Here is a 20,276-nt window from a genome sequence, read left to right on the forward strand (position 1 = left end):
CTCTGTCCTGGGAGGGAATCCTGGCTGGGTATTATTATTATTATTATTATTATTATTATTATTATTATTATTATTATTATTATTATTTTAATTACAGGAGCTAGGTAACCCAAGACATTTAAAACTTATTGTACTTGAGCCTTTGGTCTTGTTTTCTGTGGGAAAGGGCAGAACTCTTCCAAGCTGTAACTAGTTTTCTTACATTGGCCTATCATCTTCCTAATGAGTACCTACCTGGCTGTTGGAGGCTCTCCTGCTCTGCTGTCTGTCAGGCCCTCTATTACTTTGCATTGTACAGATGGTAATGCCATGTGTGCATTTAGTGGCACACTGTGGTCACCTACTTTCCTTTTGTGGTTCTTGGAGCCATGCATAGTTTGTTATGAATGTTAAATAGGGGCTGAGTTTTCCTCTGCAGATTTGGAGTGTTTATAGAATCATACTGCTGCTGGTTCTGTAGAATCCTGCTTATCAGCCACCTTCTAGCTTTACTTTAAAAGTGTGTTTTTAAACCTCGTGAGTATGCCCCCCCCCTTTTTTTTTGAGAAAAGAGTGAGGAAGGACCTTGTCACAGTAGTAGGTCTATAAATGATCAGTTTTACTTTTGTCTTCAGTGAAATTCCAGATCCTCTGTCAGAGGCAGTTACGTTTCCTCAGAACTGTCCCCATGTTCACTAGGAAAGCCTTGTCAAACATACTCTATTGCTTTGCAATTTATTTAAAGGTTCTGAGTAAAACTTTTCTATCACTTCCCATTTAATAGGCTGGCAAAAACATGGAAAGCAATAGAGGGATTAATTTTAGCTCTACTACTGATAGAAGATGTGGAGTTAAAATAACTGCATTCCTCTTTGCTGCAACATCAATTTATAAGATACTTTCAACTTTAACTCTCAGTGTTAGTGTGATTTTAGTAAGACCGATGTTCTGATGTAGACCCATTCCTTGATTGGATCAGTCAGAAGGCCACCTTACTTCCCCTGCCTTGGGACAAAATACAGTAACATACTCTTTGCCTCCCAAGTGCTGGGATTAGAGGAGTGCACCACTTGCCTGGTTAGATTAGGATTTGAATGTCCATTAGAGAAAACTGGTTAATTGTGATTTTTAACAATAGATGGAATATTGTCTATTCAAGCATGAAGAGTACACAGAGAGTTTTGCATTATTGTCTTGTGTCATTTGTCAGTTCTGTATTTATTGGAGTGACTGTTAAAGAATGTGCATAAGAAAAAAGGTAACATTTATTGTGCCAGAGTGACAAGATTATCAGGTGGTATTTTTTCCCTACTTTGTCTTTATGAACTGATTTTCTGTAAAGTTTGTAGGTGATAACATTTTTACTTAAAGAGGCTTGATTGTGTATTTCCCTCTTCCTATTTTAGTTACTCATTCTGTGCTAGTAAATATCTCAGCTCTCAGTATGCAAAGTTAAGTGTGAGTAACTTAGAGTATTAGTAGTTAAGACAATAATTTTAGAGACTATGTAAAACTAGACAAAAGATGTATTAGTTAATTTTTTGTATATTTAAATTTTTAATAGGTTTGTAGAATGGCTTCTGACTACTCAAGAACATGTGCTAGCCCAGACAGCATTCAGACTGGGGATGCTCCTATTGTTTCTGAAACCTGTGAGGTGTATGTTTGGGGCAGCAATAGCAGCCATCAGCTGGTAGAAGGCACACAGGAGAAAATACTGCAACCTAAACTGGCTCCTAGTTTCTCTGATGCTCAGACCGTAAGTTCTTTGTATTCCTTGTGGACTGGTAGATAATGTTGAGTATATTTTTCAATGAATAAAAATTCTTGATTGAGCATTTCTTATCTATGATATTTATCACTCAGTCCTTCATTTTAAACAGAAAAATGATTTTTTCTTTCATATTTTTGACACTATTTCTATATTCAAAATATTAAATTGGGACTTAGTGTTTTAAGAAGCCTAATGAAGCAGTGTGTGGTGATTAACGTCTTTAATGCCAATACTCAGGTGGTAGAGGCCTGGTCTATATAACAAATTCCAGGCCAACCAGCACTACAAAGCGAGACCTTGTTTCAAAATACTAAAAACAGAGAGGGAAAAAATCCTAATGAATGGCAGTAGGTTTTATTTATTTATTTTCTTTTTGATTTTTTGAGACAGGGTTTCTCTGTGTAGCCTTGGCTGTCCTAGATTCACTTTGTAAACCAGGCTGGCCTTGAGCTCACAGCAATCTACCTGCCTCTGCCTCCCGAGTGCTGGGATTAAAGGCGTGTGCCACCATGCCAGGCAGGCAGTAGGTTTTAATACTGTATTCAATACAAGCAATATTTAATAAGAACTGGACTTTTCCCCCTTTCAAATTGGCTTTATTTCCTTATGATCAAGTTTTTTTTCTTTTTATATTTATAGCTCAATATTATAGTTTATATTTTTCATTAAATTGCATTTTTTCGTGAGTATAAATGTGTGTGAATATGTTTTTATCTTAGTGATTCTTGCTTTAATAGACTCTAAGGAATTTATAGGATTTTTTTCCCTGCTCCATTTATGAGGAGCGTATAGATTTATATTTTTAGATTTTTTTTTTAGATTTTATTCATTTAATTTTCTGTGTATGGATATTTGGCCTGCATATTCAAATGTCTGTGTAACATGTAAGTATAGTGCCCATGGAAGCCAAGAGAGGAAATCAGATCCCCTGGAGCTGAGGTTAGAGACAGTGTGAGCTGCCGCCATGTGGGTGCTGGGAGGCAAACCTGGGTCCTCTGGAAGAACAGCCAGTCCTCTTAACCACTGAACCATCTTCAGCCCTATTGTTTTGTTTTTGTCATTATCTGGAAGTTAACCTTAAAAGACACATGAATTTACACTCAGCATGAGGTTAATATGAAAATGCCATTGGTTTTTCTGCTTAGGCTCTTTATGGAGTTCATGCCGTTTCCTGCTCTGAATTATTTCTTTTCTGCCTTTTTGATAAACCTGACCTGACCTGAAGTACTACATTTTGACTCTCTCAAAGCATTTTCTAACTTAAGATTCTGGTGTTCTTTTGTAGATTGAAGCTGGACAGTATTGCACTTTTGTCATTTCTACAGATGGCTCTGTCAGAGCTTGTGGTAAAGGCAGCTATGGGAGACTGGGCCTCGGAGATTCCAATAATCAGTCTACCTTAAAAAAGTTAACTTTTGAGCCTCACCGGTCCATTAAGAAAGTCTCATCATCTAAAGGCTCCGATGGTCATACTTTAGCTTTCACTACAGAAGGCGAAGTCTTCAGCTGGGGAGACGGCGACTATGGGAAACTGGGACATGGGAATAGTTCAACCCAGAAATATCCCAAGCTTATCCAGGGCCCGCTGCAGGGGAAGGTATGTGCCTTGGTTTAAAAGTAGATGCAGGAGTGCAGTAGTTGGCAGTATCTGTCAGGTGTTGAGAGATTCTCTTCTGAGTTTCCTGTTGCCTACCACTCTTTGTCTTGTCTTTTTGTGTATCTGTTTTATAGATTAGAGTATACTTTTATATGTATCATTCAGTTTTAGTTCCTTTTAATTTTAACTTTAGTTTTTGACGTGTGTGGGGACATGTGAGGTCAACCTTGGGTATCGTTTCTAGGACAGTAGTCCACGTTTTAAGATTTGTGGGGGACGGGTTGGAGAAATGTGTCAGGTCAGTGGTAAACATGCATTCTGCTCTTCAGAGGACCCTTGTTCTGCTCCCAGCTACCCTGAAACACCAACTGCAAGGGGGATCAGTGTCTCTGCCCTCCACAGGCACTTGCACACACATGCACATGCCCTCCCCATAATTAAAAAAAATTTAAATGTATTTTAATTATTTTGCTGGGTGATAGTAGTACACACTTTTAATCCCAGCACTTGGGAGGGAGAGGCAGGCAGATCTTTGTGAGTTTGAGGCCAGAGTGTTCTACAGAGCGAGCATAAAAAAGATTTATTTTATGCATGTGGGTGTTTTGCCTATATGTATGTCTATGTATGTGTGCATGCCTGATGTCTGAGGAGGCCGGGTCATCTCTTGGAACCGTGCAGGAGCTAGAATCCAGCCCAGGTCCAGGCAGGAGCAGCAGACCTGTACAGCCTAGTCATCTCTCCAGTCCTTCTGTTTCGTTGAGACAGCATCTCACAGGTTAAAGCTAAGCTGCCCGTTGAGCCCCAGGATCCTCTGTCTCTGCAGTTCCAGCCTTGGGATTGCAAATATGTGCCACCACTTCTGGCTTTTTTATGTGAAATTCTGGTGACTGGACTTGAGTTTTCATAAAAACATTTTATGGACTGAGTCATCTCTCTAGCCCTTGAATGATGAGGCATTTAGAGTTGTTAAGTGATCATTTAAGTAGTTGATGCCATTAGAAACAGAACTTGTTTTTATTTTTATTAGACTTTTTTTTTTTAAACATAGGTAAGACCTAAGTGGATTTCTCCGTTTTAAGATTTCGAGTTTTATAACAGAATACGTACAATACATTTTTTCCAACATGTGACATTTTCTCAGATGGCTATCAGATAAATTCCACACAGCCATGACTTGTAGTATTTTAATTTATTTATCAAAATTATAATATCTAAAGCAGTGGTTCTTGTAACATGCCATTTAGTAAACAACAGTAAATACTTGCTAAGGTACAGAGTGTGCTGGGTGTAGTGGCACACTTTCGTAATTCCAGATAGAGACAGTTAGGATTTCTAGTTTGAGAGCAGTGAGCATAGCAAAGCAAGCCCTGCCTCAGTAACTAAAAGGATACTGAATATGGAACTCTAAGGTGCTTCTGTTAAATACTCTTAACAATTGTGATTTTCTGGTTCTTTTAGTATCTTCTTTCTTAATTTCATTGCTTTACTTCCATTGCTTACGTCTTTTTACTATCCTCTTTCTATAACAGAGTGGTCTAAATTTAAATGTCATGGTGGAAACATAACAGAACATTTAAGTTAATGTACAAATGGAATCTTGGAATTTCTCAGTTTTAAGGATATTTAAAAATTGTTTAAGAATATTTTAAAAATATTAAAAAAATTGAGTCTCACATTTAAATTTGTTTGTCAATTCTCATTTTTGGCGGCTTAAAAAATAGGGCACACACCTTTAATCCCAGCACTGGGGAGGCAGAGGCAGGCAGATATCTGTTCGAGGCCAGCCTGGTCTACAGAGCATGTCCAAGACAGCCAGGGCTACACAGAGAAGAAACACTCTCATAGTGCTGACCTTTTCTGAATGCTTTTTTAAAAAGTAGCTGATAATATTGATCAGTGATCCCCAAGCTATGTTGTTATATGTCCTTAATGCTTTGATTCTACTAATCCAGTGATTCTCAACCTGTGGGTCATGATTCCTTTGGAGTTGTGTCACAACCCTTCCATTGGGGTTGCCTAAGACCATTGGAAAAATATTTACATTATTATTTATAGCAGTAGCAAAGTTAGTTATGAAGTAGCAATGAAAATAATTTTGAGGTTTGAAGTCACCACACCTTGAGGAACTGTATTAAAGGTTGAAGTAGTAGGAAGGTTGAGAACCATTGTACTAATCAAAGATAATTTCTGAATGACAAAAAGTCCTGTGAGAAGTTTGTGTGACTTTATATTTTCAGTTAGATTAGTAATAGTACTTTTTGAGTTACTTACTTACTATATAATCAGTAAAGACTAGAGGCTTTATGCTAATCTTAGATTTAAAAAGTTGCCATTGTTCCTTGTTGTGCTCTCTCCAGCTCCTTCAGTAAAGACTTGACTGATGCTGTAGCATTCCTGCTAGTGAGCAGGCATGCCTTTGCTGGAAATTACAGTGTCCCTTTTTGGATAGAGAACACTTGTTCTCTTCTTTGGGTCAAAGCCAGGGTTCAGGGCTCAGCAAGGAGAACATGGCCATAAGTGATTGCTTAGTCAGTTGCCTTGGTCCTCATGACGACTTCTACATGAGTTGTGAGTGATAATGTTGTGAAGTCCCTATGTATGTGTGTTAGCATTTGTATGCTTATCAGATTTACTTATGTGCAATCCAGGTAGTTGTTTGTGTATCAGCTGGATACAGACACAGTGCTGCTGTCACAGAGGATGGTGAATTATACACATGGGGTGAAGGAGACTTTGGAAGACTAGGTAAGAGTTTTTAAAATGTGGAATTATTTCTACAGAACAGAAATGACTTGTTACTAGGAACCAGAGATCATAGAGTTCATCGGCCTTTTCTTTTATTAGGTTTATACCCTAAATGAGTTTCTATAGTTAATTTTATCTACGTTCTGGTGTTGTTATCTAAGATATAATGAAATCTATCAAAAAATTGTAACCAGGCACTGTAGAGTTTGAGAGATACTCTGAAACATACCATTATGACCCTGACGTTTATAATGTGCTGGTCAGTGAAACAAGTTGACATGGATATGTTATTGGACAGATAAGGTAAGCACTGTCACAGGAATTAGAATGCTCTAACGCCTCCTTGATGGCCTGTGCCCCCAGGTTGGGAGCAGCCTAGGAGACTTAGGTAGAGCAGGTAGAGATGATTGTCTTTTTTGTATTTAATTGCATTTAAAAATAACTGGTAACATACTACACTTGTGAATTATGTCCTAGAGAAGAGAAGTTAACAATATTTCTGTGTTTTATCTAAGGTCATGGTGACAGTAACAGCCGTAACATTCCAACGTTAGTAAAGGACATTAGCAATGTAGGAGAAGTTTCTTGTGGAAGTTCACATACGATTGCTTTGTCCAAAGATGGAAGAACTGTATGGTCTTTTGGAGGAGGAGACAATGGTATGTTTCTTTTTTTTAAAAAGAGGGGGGTGTGGGGAGAAAAACCTATTGTAGCTTCAGGCTTTTTTCCTTACAAATTTAAGAAAAAAAAAATCTTTTCAAATATGTATGCCAGTATAGAAAAATTCAAATGTGGATGAGCACACATAAAAACAAATAAATTGTTTCTTGCATTATTACAGTAGTTCTTTTTTTTAAAAAAGATTTTAAATATTTTTAATTGCTTTAAAATGCAGTATTTCATTATAGTATATATGGGTTATGTTACTATAAAAATTAAAAGACTCAACATAAAAAGTGTCAAAAGTGAATGATACAGCAACAATTTAATGTATAGCTATTACCAGACAAACTATGAAGCCATGAATATCAAAACTAACGTATTTAAAACCCTAAGTATTTTCCAGACCAAATTCTTAAAAGCAAAGTCATTGATGAACTTCAATTTTTCCTAATTTTTTTTCTGTCATGAATTCCCCACTAATATGTGTGTGTGTGTGTGTGTGTGTGTGTGTGTAATATCAAATAAGGGAAGCAATAAGAAAAAGTGAAACAGGCAAAGACATAAAGAACATACAATCTAGATGCCACTTGACTTAGGAAATATTAGATGATAACTTAAATGCGGAATCAAGGAGAGATTATTATTTTGTGCTGATATGTGCAATTATGCATACCTTACTTACCAGGAAATTGGGATAGATGGGAGGACATCCTATTGGGACTCTAATGAGAGAAGTATGGGAGAATGGGGAAATAGAAGGATCCAGAGGATCCTAGAAACCTACACGAACATTATGACGGACGGATCTGGGCCCAGGGGTTCTGCTCAAACTATTGCACCAACCAAGGATAATACGTGCGATAAACATTGAACCCCTACCCAGATTTAGCCAATGGACAGGACATTCTCCACAGTTGAGTGGAGAGCTGGGAATGACTCTCACATGAACTCTGGTTCCTTGTATTTGACCACTTCCCCTGGCTGGGGAGGCCCAGTGACACTCAGAGGAAGGATAGCAGGCTACCAAGAAGAGTCTTGATACCTTATGAGCATATACAGGGCGAGGAGGTCCCCCTCAGTCACAGTCATAGGGGAGGGGAGTAGCGTGAAAGCGGGAGGGATGGAGGAATGGGAGGATACAAGGGACGGGATAACAATTGAGATGTAATCTGAATGAATTAATTAACTGAATGATAAAATCTGTTGTAAGATATATGTTGCAGTGGTTCTTTAAACATGGATTAAGGGCGTGTGCCACCATGCCCGGCCTAATTAGTTATTCTGTCAGCAGGATGAATGCTTACTTGTACACAGAGATCAACGATACTAAGTATTAAAAGATAATTTTAGTCAGGTATATTGCTGCGTTCCTGCTGTACCTGGATTTACAAGGCTGGGGCAAGAGAGTTTGAAAGTTAGAGGCTAAAGCGAGGGTGGTGGAATATGTCTGTAATCCCAGCACTTAGGAGGTAGAGGCTAGAGGATCACTGTGAGTTCGAGGCCAGCCTGGTCTACAAAGTGAGTCCAGGACAGCCAAGGCTATACAGAGAGACCCTGTCTTGAAACAACAACAAAAACAAAAAACAAAAAAAATACTTAAACTGTCAGCACTTTTTTTCTTTTTTGGAACAAGGTCTTACTATGTATCCCTTTCTGGCCTGAAATTAGCTGTGTAGACCATGCTGGCCTCAAACTCATTTTTATTTTTAATTATTTATTTATTTTTGAGAATGGGTCTCTCTGTATAGATCAGATTGGCCTGGAGCTCACAGAGATCCACCTGCCTCTGCCTCCCAAATGCTGGGATTAAAGGTGTGTGTCACTACGCCTGACTTGGCTTTAAACTCTTAACAGAGTTAAGATCCCAAATTCTGGGATTATAGTGGCTTGCTTTCTGCTTGCTTGCCTGCTTTCGTTCCTTTTCTCCTTTCTTCCTTTAAAGACAGGGTCTAGCTGTGTGACATTAGACTTGCAGCTATTCTGCCTCTGCTTTTTGAGCAGTAGAATTATAAGACTGTGTTACAATGCCTACTTTCCCTGTCAAACCATTTAAAGTTAGAAATACAGGCACTGGTGAGATGACTCAGTGGTTTAGAGTGTTTAATGCTCCTTCAGAGGACTGGAGTCGGTTCCTAGCACCCCCATCAAGCAACTCACAACCATGTGTCAGTTCAGCTCCACACCCTCTTCTGGGAATGCACATGCACATATTCAAACACGCATGCATGTGTGCACATATAAGTAAACAAGGAAAAATAAGGGCTGGAAGATTGGCTCAGTGGTTAAGAGCTAGCTAGAACTGTTCTACTAGGGGCCCGAGTTTAAGTCCCAGCACTCCAGTTCCAGGGAATTCAATACCTCTGATCGCCCTCTTTCTTTCTCTTTCTCTCTTTTTCTATCACATACCACAATCTTTAAAGAATTTTTTTTAATTTAAAAAATGAAAAAGTTAGAAATATGGCTTAAAGGAGGACAAAGAAAGAAAAATTATTTTGTGTCTTTTTAAAATAGTTTTTAATGGATTGAACATAAGACACAAAAGGCTATTAGTTATTAATTACTAGCTTTCTTAAAACAGACATGTTTATTGGTTAATGTCCTCTGCTATCACGCACTTATGGGTTTCTAAATCTGTCTGGTCATTGCTATAAAAGTTAAAGTACTTTATTAAATTCAGTGCTTTAAAACAAGAGTAGACTTAAGTGGCCTAACTTGAATAATGTTTTCTTTTTATGTATGTAGGTAAACTTGGCCATGGTGATACCAACAGAGTGTATAAACCTAAAGTTATCGAAGCTTTACAAGGAATGTTTATTCGCAAAGTCTGTGCTGGGAGCCAGTCTTCACTTGCTTTGACATCAACAGGGCAGGTAGGACTAATGAAAGAGCATACACAAGAATATTTCAATGCACTAAAAAGTGATACCTTGAAACTTGGAAAGAAAAGAAAACCTTTTTAGCTTTGGTGTCCTGGAACTTGCTCTGTAGACCAAGCTGGCACGAACTCATAGAGATCAGCCTGCTTCTACCTCCAAGTGCTGTGATAAAAGGCGTGTGCCACCATTGCCTGGCTAGATAAGCATTTTAAGGCAACATATAGAGATGAAAATACTTAATTTTGTTTCAAGCGCAGTAGATGCAAAGGAGCCCTGCTCTCTCACCTGGTTGTGTGATCTGGGTACGTATTCTTTCAGCTCCCGTTCTTTGAAGTAAGCTGATTCATTTAGCGCTTAGAACCCTTTACCCTTCTCACCCAAATCACCGAGGCACCTCAAAGGCTCCTTTCTGTTAAAGAATAGTGGGGGAACACAAAACAAAAACTTGAGGGGACCAGTGATAGAAACAAAAAAAATAAGATGATCAAAAAAGAAGGTAGAGGCCCAGCACTCAGGAGTCAGAGGCAGGCAGATCGATCTCTGTGAATTCAAGGCCCCCAGGTCTGCAAAGTGAGTCCAGGACAGCCAGGGCTCTGTTACACAGAGAAACTCTGTATCAGAAAACCACAGGGGGGGGGCGGGGGGGGGAATAAAGAGAATACCTTCAGGTGGAAGGTGTGGTGTTTCCAAAGAGGACCGCGCACAGTGAAGAACACTGATGTTTTCTTCCTTGAGTTCACCAGCCACTTTGGCCTTAAATGTAGAAGCATAATGTATGTCAGTCCAAAGTAGATGACCAGAAAAGCTGGAAAGCCTCAAGTATTCCATATGCTGAAAAATCTAATACAAACATCATTTTATTTTATTACAAAGTCGATTGCAAATCTTAAAGCTCTGGTATAAATACATTATCTTTCATGTGTTCCACACAGTGGGTTTTGTAGTAAGAATCCATGGATCCACAGGCAAATCTCAGATGTCCCTTTACTGTCACATGCTTCTTTTTTATGAGAGAGGAAATAATTTCTGCTTTGTGTACCAGATGGCTGTGTAAGATCATTGCCTGAATGTAAAGTTCTTATGTTTAACTGTTGGTAGCAAATAATAAATAGTAAGTCTGTCACATTATATTCTGAGCGAATTTGCAGATTATTTGCTATACAGAATAGTTGTATCATGAGCATATTAGGTTATGTAAAGTCCAGTGTGTATATTTACAGAAATGAAATGGGAGGAACATTTAATAGTCATCAGATGGGTCACTCTGACCACTATTGAACCTGTGGAGTTTCCCGCTCCATCTGTCTCAGTTCCCTCACAGTGACTCTGCTAGATTTCCACTAAATGTTACATCATGATATAATGCCTAAAATGCAAGACAAGTATTCTTTTTGTGCATTGTAGTTCTAGGGTTCAAATTTGGGACGTTTTGCATGCTAAGCAAGTGACGTACCAAGTGAGCTACAGATATTCTTAATCTAGTGCTCAGCTAAAAGAGTATTTGAAAGAAAACTGTGAGGGCCTTACTGAATACTCGTACTGTCTTGGACTTGGAGCTGTCGTAGTTTGGGTTTCCATTGCTCTGAAGAGACACCATGATCAAGGCAACTCTTATAAAGGAAAACATTTAATGGGGGCTGGCCTATAGTTTCAAGGGTTTAGTCCATTATCACCATGGTGGTAAGCATGGCAGCATGCTGGCAAACATGGTGTTGGAGAAGGAGCTGAGACTTCTACATCTTGCTCTGCAAGCAGCAGGAGACTCTGTTCTACACTGGGCTGAGCTTGAGCATAGGAGACCTCAAAGCCAGACTGACAGGGACACACTTCCTCCAACAAGGCCACACCTACTCCAACTAGGCAACACCTCCTAATAGTGCTACTCCCATGGGCCAAGCATTCAAACATACGAGTTTATGGGGACCATATCCAAGCCACCACAGAGTCATTTAGAGTCTTAGTAATATCTCCTTCCCTGTGTTTAGTTCCTGATGTTTATCTGAATAGACCTTTGCTATGTTTGAGTTTTCTTACAGTCTGTACTTGTCTTAAGTGCATTTTCTGGTAACTGATATAAATATATGGTCTTTTCTTTTGATGGAGACATCTAACCTGTCCTTACCAGTCTTTCCTGAAATAATTTGAATACAAAATAAAAATAATAACCATAACAAAAAAACCCTTTATAACATAAAGATAAAAGTGAGTGTAATAATATCAAAGCCAATTGAAAGAAAACATTCTTCGGTCTGCTGATTGTTCAGTTTGGATTGCCTAATTGGTAGACATTCTTCCTTTTATCTTCCTCTTTTCTTCATGCATCTTTCCTGGTCAGCCTAAGTCAACCACTAGTCATTTTGTTATTAATCAGTAACGAAGGTGTTCAGGGGAGCCATCTTGACTTCTGATTCACATATGCTTTGTGAGTGATAATTAAAACCAGTTTTGTGATTTACATTATAAATTTTATATTGCCACTCCTTGGTCTAGCCTGCCATGTAAGAAACATGTAAATGGAATTTTGTTTGTTTGGTTTTGGGGTTTTTTTTTTTCCTTTTCTTTTTTTTTCTGTGTAACCCTGTCTATCCTGGAACTCATTGTAGACCAGGATGGCCTCAATCTCAAAGAGATCTGCCTGCCTCTGCCTCTCAAGTGCTGGGATTAGAGGCCTCTGTCACCACCACCTGGCATTAAGAAGTTTTAAGATACTATTTCCATTACTGCCTAGATTGTTAGTATTTGCAAATGTCAGCCAGTTAGTGGTAACTTTAGCAGAGGCTCTTCTTTCTTCTAATTTACCTGTAACCAGTTTTTTTCATCCCACCTGCTCATCTGTTTATATACTGGGTGTTTAAAAACAGCACAGTAAATGGCAGTGACCTTTTTTTTAGGGGGGATGGGTGACTAGGTTCAAGACATAGCTTGGAGCTCTGTAGACCAGGTTGGCCTTGAACTCACAAAGATCTGCCTCCCTCTGCCTCCTGAGTGCTAGAATTAAAGGTATGTACCACTGTAGCCCTGCTACTTTTTTCTTGTGAAACAAGCAAGGTGCATATATTTGCTAAGAAATAGTTATTGTTAATTTTCTTGGGTGTGCTACTAGTTTAATATTTCTATTTTTTATGTCTGTATTTTAGAGAGAATTGTTTGGAGAGTGGGGTGGGGGTGACCAGTGAGGCAGCCAGGGGCTTACAGTGTGTTTGGTTCTTAGCGACCTTATTGATCAGTCCACTAAATGTTATTTTAATATCAGAAAAGTAGCACACTCCTTGATAATTTTAGCTACTAGCCTACCTGTTTAGGAATTTATGTGCTCTGCGTTTCTCTCTTTCAGGTCTATGCTTGGGGCTGTGGGGCTTGTCTAGGCTGTGGTTCTTCAGAAGCTACTGCTTTGAGACCCAAGCTCATTGAAGAATTGGCTGCCACAAGAATCGTTGACATTTCTATTGGAGATAGTCATTGTTTGTCTCTTTCTCATGGTAAAGTCGTTTGCTTTTCTTGGTTTAGTATTTTAAGTAGCATCTTTATAGCCTAAGCACAAACTTTAAATCCTCATGTCTTGGCCTCCTTGGTTCAGGGATTACAAGTGTTCTAAGCCATTTGTTTTTAAAGAAATACTATCAATTATTCCTTTTAAAAAGTGTTTTACATTCAAGCTTAACGTTTATATTTAATGTCTTATTTTTAGATAATGAAGTTTATGCCTGGGGCAACAACTCCATGGGGCAGTGTGGCCAGGGGAATTCCACTGGTCCCATTACTAAACCAAAGAAAGTGAGTGGCTTAGATGGCATAGCTGTTCAGCAGGTCTCAGCTGGGACATCACATAGCTTGGCATGGACTGCTCTCCCTAGGGACAGGTCAGTACTTTTTAAACATTCTTATCAGTTAAAAAAATTTTTTTCCTATATTTATTTTAGGGCTTTGAATGCCCATTGAGTCAGCATTACTTACTGTATTTCAGAAGTTGAATAATTAAATTTAATACTAGTAATAATGATGATGGTGTATTAAAATAAATTTCTAAATAGTACAGATTTTGATAGTAAGTATATTGGTCTCGTGTTTAACAGAACCACATATGCAGATCTCCAGAATAAGAGTAAGATACAGACTACACAATGCTGTTCATGATAACACACCATGTGGCTGCCCAGGGGGCATTCGGAAAGGATATTGGGTTTATCCTAGCATGCCTTCTTTTGTAAAATTATACCTGTAAAAAATGAGCAGATCATTTGTAGCTCTCCACAGACAAAGTTTTCTTGTAAACTCATATGTTAATTTAAAGTTATTTAATTTGAGCCTGGTGTGGTGGCTGGCATATGCCTTTAATCTCAGCACTTGAGAGGCAGACAGAGGCAGGCAAATCTTTGTGAGTTGAAAGCTAACCTGGTCTGCAAAGAGAGTTCCAGAACAGCCAAGCTTGTTATACAGAGAAACCCTGTCTCAACAAACAAACAAACAAACAAACAAATATACAAAAGGCATTTAATTTATATCAAAGAATTATTATTATTGATGTAAGTAGTTGTGTTAATATCTTTGCCTACTATAACAAATTATATAAATACTTTAAAAGGTGAAAGGACTTGCTTTTGGTTTACATGTATCAGTCTCATGATTTTCTGGCTCCATTGTTTTGGCCTGAAGTGGGTCATAGCATTATGGTACAGTAGAACAGCCCACTTCCTTTCAATATTGAGTTTACCAGCTTGGACCAAACCCTCAACACATGAGTCTTTGGGCAGAACACTTCATACTACAAGACTATAACAAACAGTAATATTACTAAATTTAGAATAAAATTTAAAGTGTTTTAAGATTAACACACACATGCGCGCTATTTAAAGAGTATATAATTTTAGGATTGACTGTTTTCATAGAAATCACATTTAGATCCTGTTTCATGTGTTTATCGAGGTTACGTATATTTCAAGACAAGTTGTCTTTAAGACACTGCTTAATGTCTTTTCGTTTTGAGTTCTCTGCCTTTAGAGAATGATTTAAATGTTCAGTGTGAAGCTGAGGAGATGGCTGAGTTGGTAAAATGTATGCCTTGCAAGCATGAGGACCCCGGGCCAGTGTGCAGGTCAGGCGCTGCAGCACATGTGTCTGTCTCAGAGCTGAGGCTGCAGTGGGGTGCACAGATGGAGCTCTGGAGCTCACTAGCTTGTTGGAGACTGTGTCTCCAAAAATAAGTTAGAGAGTAACTGAAGAAGACATCAACCTCTTCCCTCCACCACATGTAGACACCCCTCCACATGCACATGCGTACACACGTGAACACATGTATATCACACACACAGTTGAATGTCTCCATATCAAGAGGAAATGAACTAAAATCAGGACTAAGCTTTATTGATTTAAAACATTTGCTTAACTTCATTGCCCTTTGTCCGATTGGTCTTCTTTGTGAGACAGATTACTCCAAAATAATAAAATGAAACAAAAAACTAAAACCTAGTTGCTATACTTTTAAAGCAAGCAAGCTTTTTTGTTTTGTTGTCCCCCCCCACTGTGTCTTAATTTTTGTTTTTGCTCATATGTAGAAGTTTCATAATAAAGCTGTTGGATGCTTTTCTTCTGTTTCCTTCTAGACAAGTTGTTGCATGGCACCGGCCTTATTGTGTAGATCTTGAGGAGAGTACCTTCTCACATCTGCGCTCCTTTCTTGAGAGATACTGTGATAAAATAAACAGTGAGATTCCCCCGCTGCCTTTTCCTTCATCAAGGTGTGTTGTAGATACATATGCATGCATATGTATTCATTATTCTTTTCAAACTTTAACTTATTCTTTTTTGTTGTTCTCCAAATTACCTGAGTTTTCTTTATAAGATAGAAAAGAGCTAAACTTTTATTACTAACTTCTTGTTTTTTAAAAATGTTATATATAATTTCATAAATGATGTTTTAAAATTTATCATTGGTCACCAGGTGACAAAACATTTTTAAAGAGAAAATATATTCCTCAAACTGGATATTATATTTGTTTTTATGCTTCAGAAATTCACAACAGCTTATTTTGTTTCAGGGAGCACCATAATTTTCTTAAGCTGTGCCTGAAGTTGCTTTCAAATCACCTTGCTCTGGCCCTTGCGGGAGGGGTAGCTACCAGTATTCTTGGGAGACAGGCAGGTCCACTTCGAAATTTGCTCTTCAGACTGATGGACTCGTCTGTCCCAGATGAAATCCAAGAGGTAAGAGCTAAAGCTTTAGTTAGATGACATCTTCTGCTGTTACAACAGATACCATCAGCTGCAGGGTGTCTCTGTGTAGCCCTGACTGTCCTGGGCCTCACTCTGTAGACCAGACTACCCCCAACTCAGAGATCCGCCTGCCTCTGCCTCCCAAGTGCTGGGATTCAAGGCACAAACCACCACATCTGGCAGATGTTCTTAAACCTTTGAAATGAAAAAAAGACTTACTGTGCTTTCAGTTTTCACATGACACCTTTAGACTTACGTAGTCCCAATGGTTAACTCATTCACTTTTTATATGTTGCTATTCAAAAGAGAAGGTTAGGGTAATCAGTGCAACTGAGTCTTTGTTTCGGTCTTTCTTTCTTTCTGGATATTAGGTGGTAATTGAAACACTCTCAGTGGGAGCAACCATGCTGTTACCTCCATTACGAGAACGGATGGAATTACTTCATTCTCTTTTGCCCCAAGGACCTGATAGATGGGAAAGCTTATCCAAAGGACAAGTAAGCTTTTGCATGCACTTAAACCACTCATGGCACAGGAGTTGGACTGAGAGGAAAATAAAGCAAATCAACTGCCACATGTTCACAGAGTAGTGCTTGGTGTTGTGTGTTGGAGGAATTGTTGGATGTCTAGTGACCTGAAATGATGCACATGATGATTTACTAAGTCATTTGGGGTCTGTTCTTAGAATCATGATTCACTTTTCTAGTGTTAATTATGGTGTCAAACCAGATACCCCTGGCTTATTGTAAAGTGCTGAGTTCAAGTCAGTCTTGTGTTACTGCTGTTGGTGCCAGGCCTAGAGTTGCTTATCTCAAAAGGAAAAGATCACCATAAGCAAAAAGCGCTTGAGGTGTGAGTGTGCTTATTTTCAATTTTTAAGTATATGAAAATAAATACTTTGCCGAGCTAAGTGGAAGAGTCAGTTTTAGAGCTATAGATCTGAGGTGAAGCATGGTACTTACTTGCAATATAACGTCCACAGATGCTTTCCAGTATAATTTTCTGCAGTTGTCACTAGTAATTTGTGTAATAACATGAGTATAATTTATCTGTTGGCATTTCCTACTAATGTCTACTTATAGTGCTTAAATTATTATGCACATTATTTCAGCTGTTTATCATAAAAGATGAGATTAAAAACCTATAAGTTACATTTTCCCAAATGGTATTAATTGAATAGTTTTTCCTATAATTATGTACTTCTTGAAGGTTGTTTATCAAGCAAATAAGTGGATTAGTTAGCATTGTTAGTATAGTTTTTGTCCTAAAACCCCTTTTTCTCTCTTCTAATGAATGTTATATAGTTATATGTTTATTTTTCATTTATTGTGTAGAGAATGCAACTGGATATAATTCTGACAAGTTTGCAAGATCATACCCACGTAGCCTCCCTTCTTGGCTATAGCTCACCCTCTGATGCTGCTGACCTTTCCACTGTGTGCATGGGCTATGGAAACCTGTCAGATGAGCCTTATGGTCCTCAGACCTGCCACCCAGACACTCACCTGGCCGAAATTTTAATGAAGACTCTCTTAAGAAATTTAGGGTTTTATACGGTACCTTGCTTTTTTAATATATTAAGAAAAGAATAAAGGGGTAAGGACCTTTTTAGATCAAAATATTTTAACGTTTAAGCAATATAAATAAAATTTTAGATTTCCTTCTCTAAAGACAGAAACATGTAATTAAAATTATAAAACTACTTATGTTAAAATTTTATTGTGTTTCTCATGTTATAAAGAAGAATAAACATAAAAATAGTTTCCTAAAACATATTTGGGAGGCAGAGGCAGGTGGATCACTGTGAGTTCGAGGCCAGCCTGGTCTACAAAGCGAGTCCAGGACAGCCAAGGCTACACACTGAGAGCCCCTGTCTCGAAAAACCAAAAAACAAAACAAAACAAAACAAAAAACATATTTGAAATATAATCTTCATCATGTGTGTCATTTTAGGATCAAGCTTTTGGAGAGCTAGAAAAGAACAGTGATAAATATCTTCTTGGAACATCGTCTTCAGAGAACAGCCAGCCTGCTCATCTTCATGAGCTGCTGTGTTCACTACAGAAACAACTGCTTGCTTTTTGCCACATTAATAACGTCACTGAGGTATGCGATGCTGTGCTTTTCATGATGCTCTACTGGGAACCTACAGCTCAGATAGTTGGGGGTGCCATAATATTTTTGTATTTTTGGATCTTTCAGAGTGATAATTTAGGGACTTTTCTCTCTGCAGAACTCAAGTAGTGTGGCATTGCTTCATAAACACCTTCAGCTCTTGCTGCCTCATGCTACAGATATTTATTCACGTTCTGCAAATTTACTTAAAGAAAGCCCTTGGAATGGCAGTGTTGGAGGAAAACTAAGAGGTGAGTTTGGTATTTAATTTCACATTTAACCAGTGGTCATAAAGCAAGAGTTATTGAACTTTTCAAAAACCTTAAGAAGACCTGACACCTCTGTTCAAAGGAGAAATGATCCTGAGTTCCTTTGTATTGGTTTTGTTTCCTTTCATCCTTGTTTAGTGGTGATGTAATACTGATTGATCTTAAAGGATTCTGATTGTCATTTAATTTATTTTATAACAATTTATTTACTGCATATTTTGGTGGTATCTCTCATCCTCAACCTTCCAAAGGCTGTATCCTATTTCCTTCTAACATATGCTTCTATCTTTCTTTTTATTTCCTTTTTTGTTTTGGTTTTTGGTTTGTTTTTTTGTTTTTTGTTCTTTGTTCTTTGTGACAGGGTTTCTCTGTGTAGACTTGGCTGTCCTAGACTTACTCTGTAGACCAGGCTGGCCTCAAACTCACATCAATCTGCCAGTCTCTGCCTCCCAAGTGCTGGGATTAAAGGCGTGCACCACCATGCCTGGCCTTCCATGGGCTTTCTTCTGTGTACCACACTCCTGCTTTTTCTTACTCATCTCAACCAGTGTTTTTCTGGCACTTTCTAAAGATTTGCCCTCTCTTCCTTTGAATATGCCCTTCCATATTTTGCTTTTAATCCTCTTTTCTTTCCAAATAGGCTCATCTAGTCTAAGTGTCTCAAACTACCATGCGTGTGTTCCTGTGTTTGCACTCAGCTGAGGACTTTCCCAGACATCAGAGCTTCTCTCTAGTTGCCTGCTGACTATTTTCTTGGTTGTTGATTTCTGAAGTTTTTTCTCCTAAAAAAAAAGAAAGAAAGAAATCAGCTGAGGAACCAAGACTGTTATTTATTAGTTATTGTGGTTTGGCTGTTCTACATACAATATAAATTTATTGTTCATTCAGACTGAGCTCACTTCTGAATATTCCTCCTGGCCCTGAGTACAGAGAAATAATATAACAAATTTGATTGAAAAGTGATGCTCATAACGGAAAGATGGATATTTTACGATGATCTTAATTTTAAAAATTATTTTAATTTAGAAAAAACAAAACTTGCCTTAGTAGAATGTTAGCAATCACATGAAGGTGAGTTTTTGGCTGCTTTTGTCATGGCTGTGTCTCTGTCTAGAATTGGTACTTAATCTGCTATAGGCACTCCAAATGTTTGACTAAATTTAGAAGTGGAGATAAATTAGTGGATATGGTATTATAATGTGTCTTAAGAAAGCAATTTCTGTGTTGTGAGTTTGTTAGCATGCAAGATAAGTTTGCTTTTCCACAGTGTCTCTGGATGTTATTTTCTGATGGTAATACTAACATGACACCAGCTATCAGCTGGGTATTAAGCAAAGAGTTATTGAATTTGTCTATTCTCTTTCAAAACTGAAGAAGTATTTAGGGTTTTTTGTTTTTGCTCTTAAGCTTGAGATCATTGATTTACATTGTATTTCTTGCTCTTCATAGATGTGATATACGTGTCAGCTGCAGGCAGTATGCTCTGCCAGATTGTTAACTCCTTACTGTTACTTCCGGTGTCAGTGGCTCGTCCTTTATTGAGTTACCTCCTCGACCTCTTGCCACCTCTTGATTGTCTTAATAGACTGCTGCCAGCTGCTGCTCTTTTAGAAGACCAAGAATTGCAGTGGCCTCTTCATGGTAAGTATAGGCAGTAAAACATTAAATAATGTTCTTAAGAGAGGTTGTTCCTCTTGCGTATCTCAAATAAAGCCATACCTGACAATATAGGTGTTTCATGTGACCAAAAACGTGGCCTTTTAAGAGTGACCACCAGGAAGTGCCCAACTGACATGCAATTGCTTATGGATGTGTCATTTTGTTTTGCTTTGTTTTTTTTTTGTTTTTCAGACAGGGTTTCTCTGTATAGCCTGGCTGTCCTGGACTCTCTTTGTAGACCAGGCTGGCCTTGAACTCACAGAAATCTGCCTGCCTCTGCCTCCCAAGTGCTGGGATTACAGGCGTGCGCCACCATGCCTGCCGTAAAAAGCATGTTTATGGTCAGCGGTTCTAATGTTTTCTGTTCTTCAGAGTTTGACATAATTAAA

At 38.3% G+C, this 20,276-nt stretch overlaps 1 protein-coding gene across 7 annotated transcripts in view; it reads left to right on the forward strand.

The window, feature by feature from the left end:
• The window catches only part of HERC1 (HECT and RLD domain containing E3 ubiquitin protein ligase family member 1), a 167,834-nt gene that overhangs the window by 37,845 nt on the left and 109,713 nt on the right, over positions 1-20,276 (forward strand). For all 7 annotated transcript variants that reach the window (XM_084781185.1, XM_084781191.1, XM_084781188.1 and 4 more), the window contains exons 4-17: positions 1,544-1,738; positions 3,039-3,350; positions 5,999-6,095; positions 6,611-6,754; positions 9,501-9,628; positions 12,969-13,113; positions 13,323-13,494; positions 15,235-15,369; positions 15,670-15,835; positions 16,216-16,341; positions 17,179-17,400; positions 17,798-17,950; positions 18,078-18,210; positions 19,678-19,869. In XM_084781185.1, coding sequence (XP_084637311.1) covers positions 1,544-1,738; positions 3,039-3,350; positions 5,999-6,095; positions 6,611-6,754; positions 9,501-9,628; positions 12,969-13,113; positions 13,323-13,494; positions 15,235-15,369; positions 15,670-15,835; positions 16,216-16,341; positions 17,179-17,400; positions 17,798-17,950; positions 18,078-18,210; positions 19,678-19,869 — 2,320 coding nt within the window. The remainder of the gene's footprint in view (positions 1-1,543; positions 1,739-3,038; positions 3,351-5,998; positions 6,096-6,610; positions 6,755-9,500; positions 9,629-12,968; positions 13,114-13,322; positions 13,495-15,234; positions 15,370-15,669; positions 15,836-16,215; positions 16,342-17,178; positions 17,401-17,797; positions 17,951-18,077; positions 18,211-19,677; positions 19,870-20,276) is intronic.

The sequence above is a fragment of the Acomys minous genome, assembly GCF_964271855.1.
Source record: "Acomys minous genome assembly, chromosome: 5".
In the NCBI taxonomy this organism is placed as follows: domain Eukaryota; kingdom Metazoa; phylum Chordata; class Mammalia; order Rodentia; family Muridae; genus Acomys; species Acomys minous.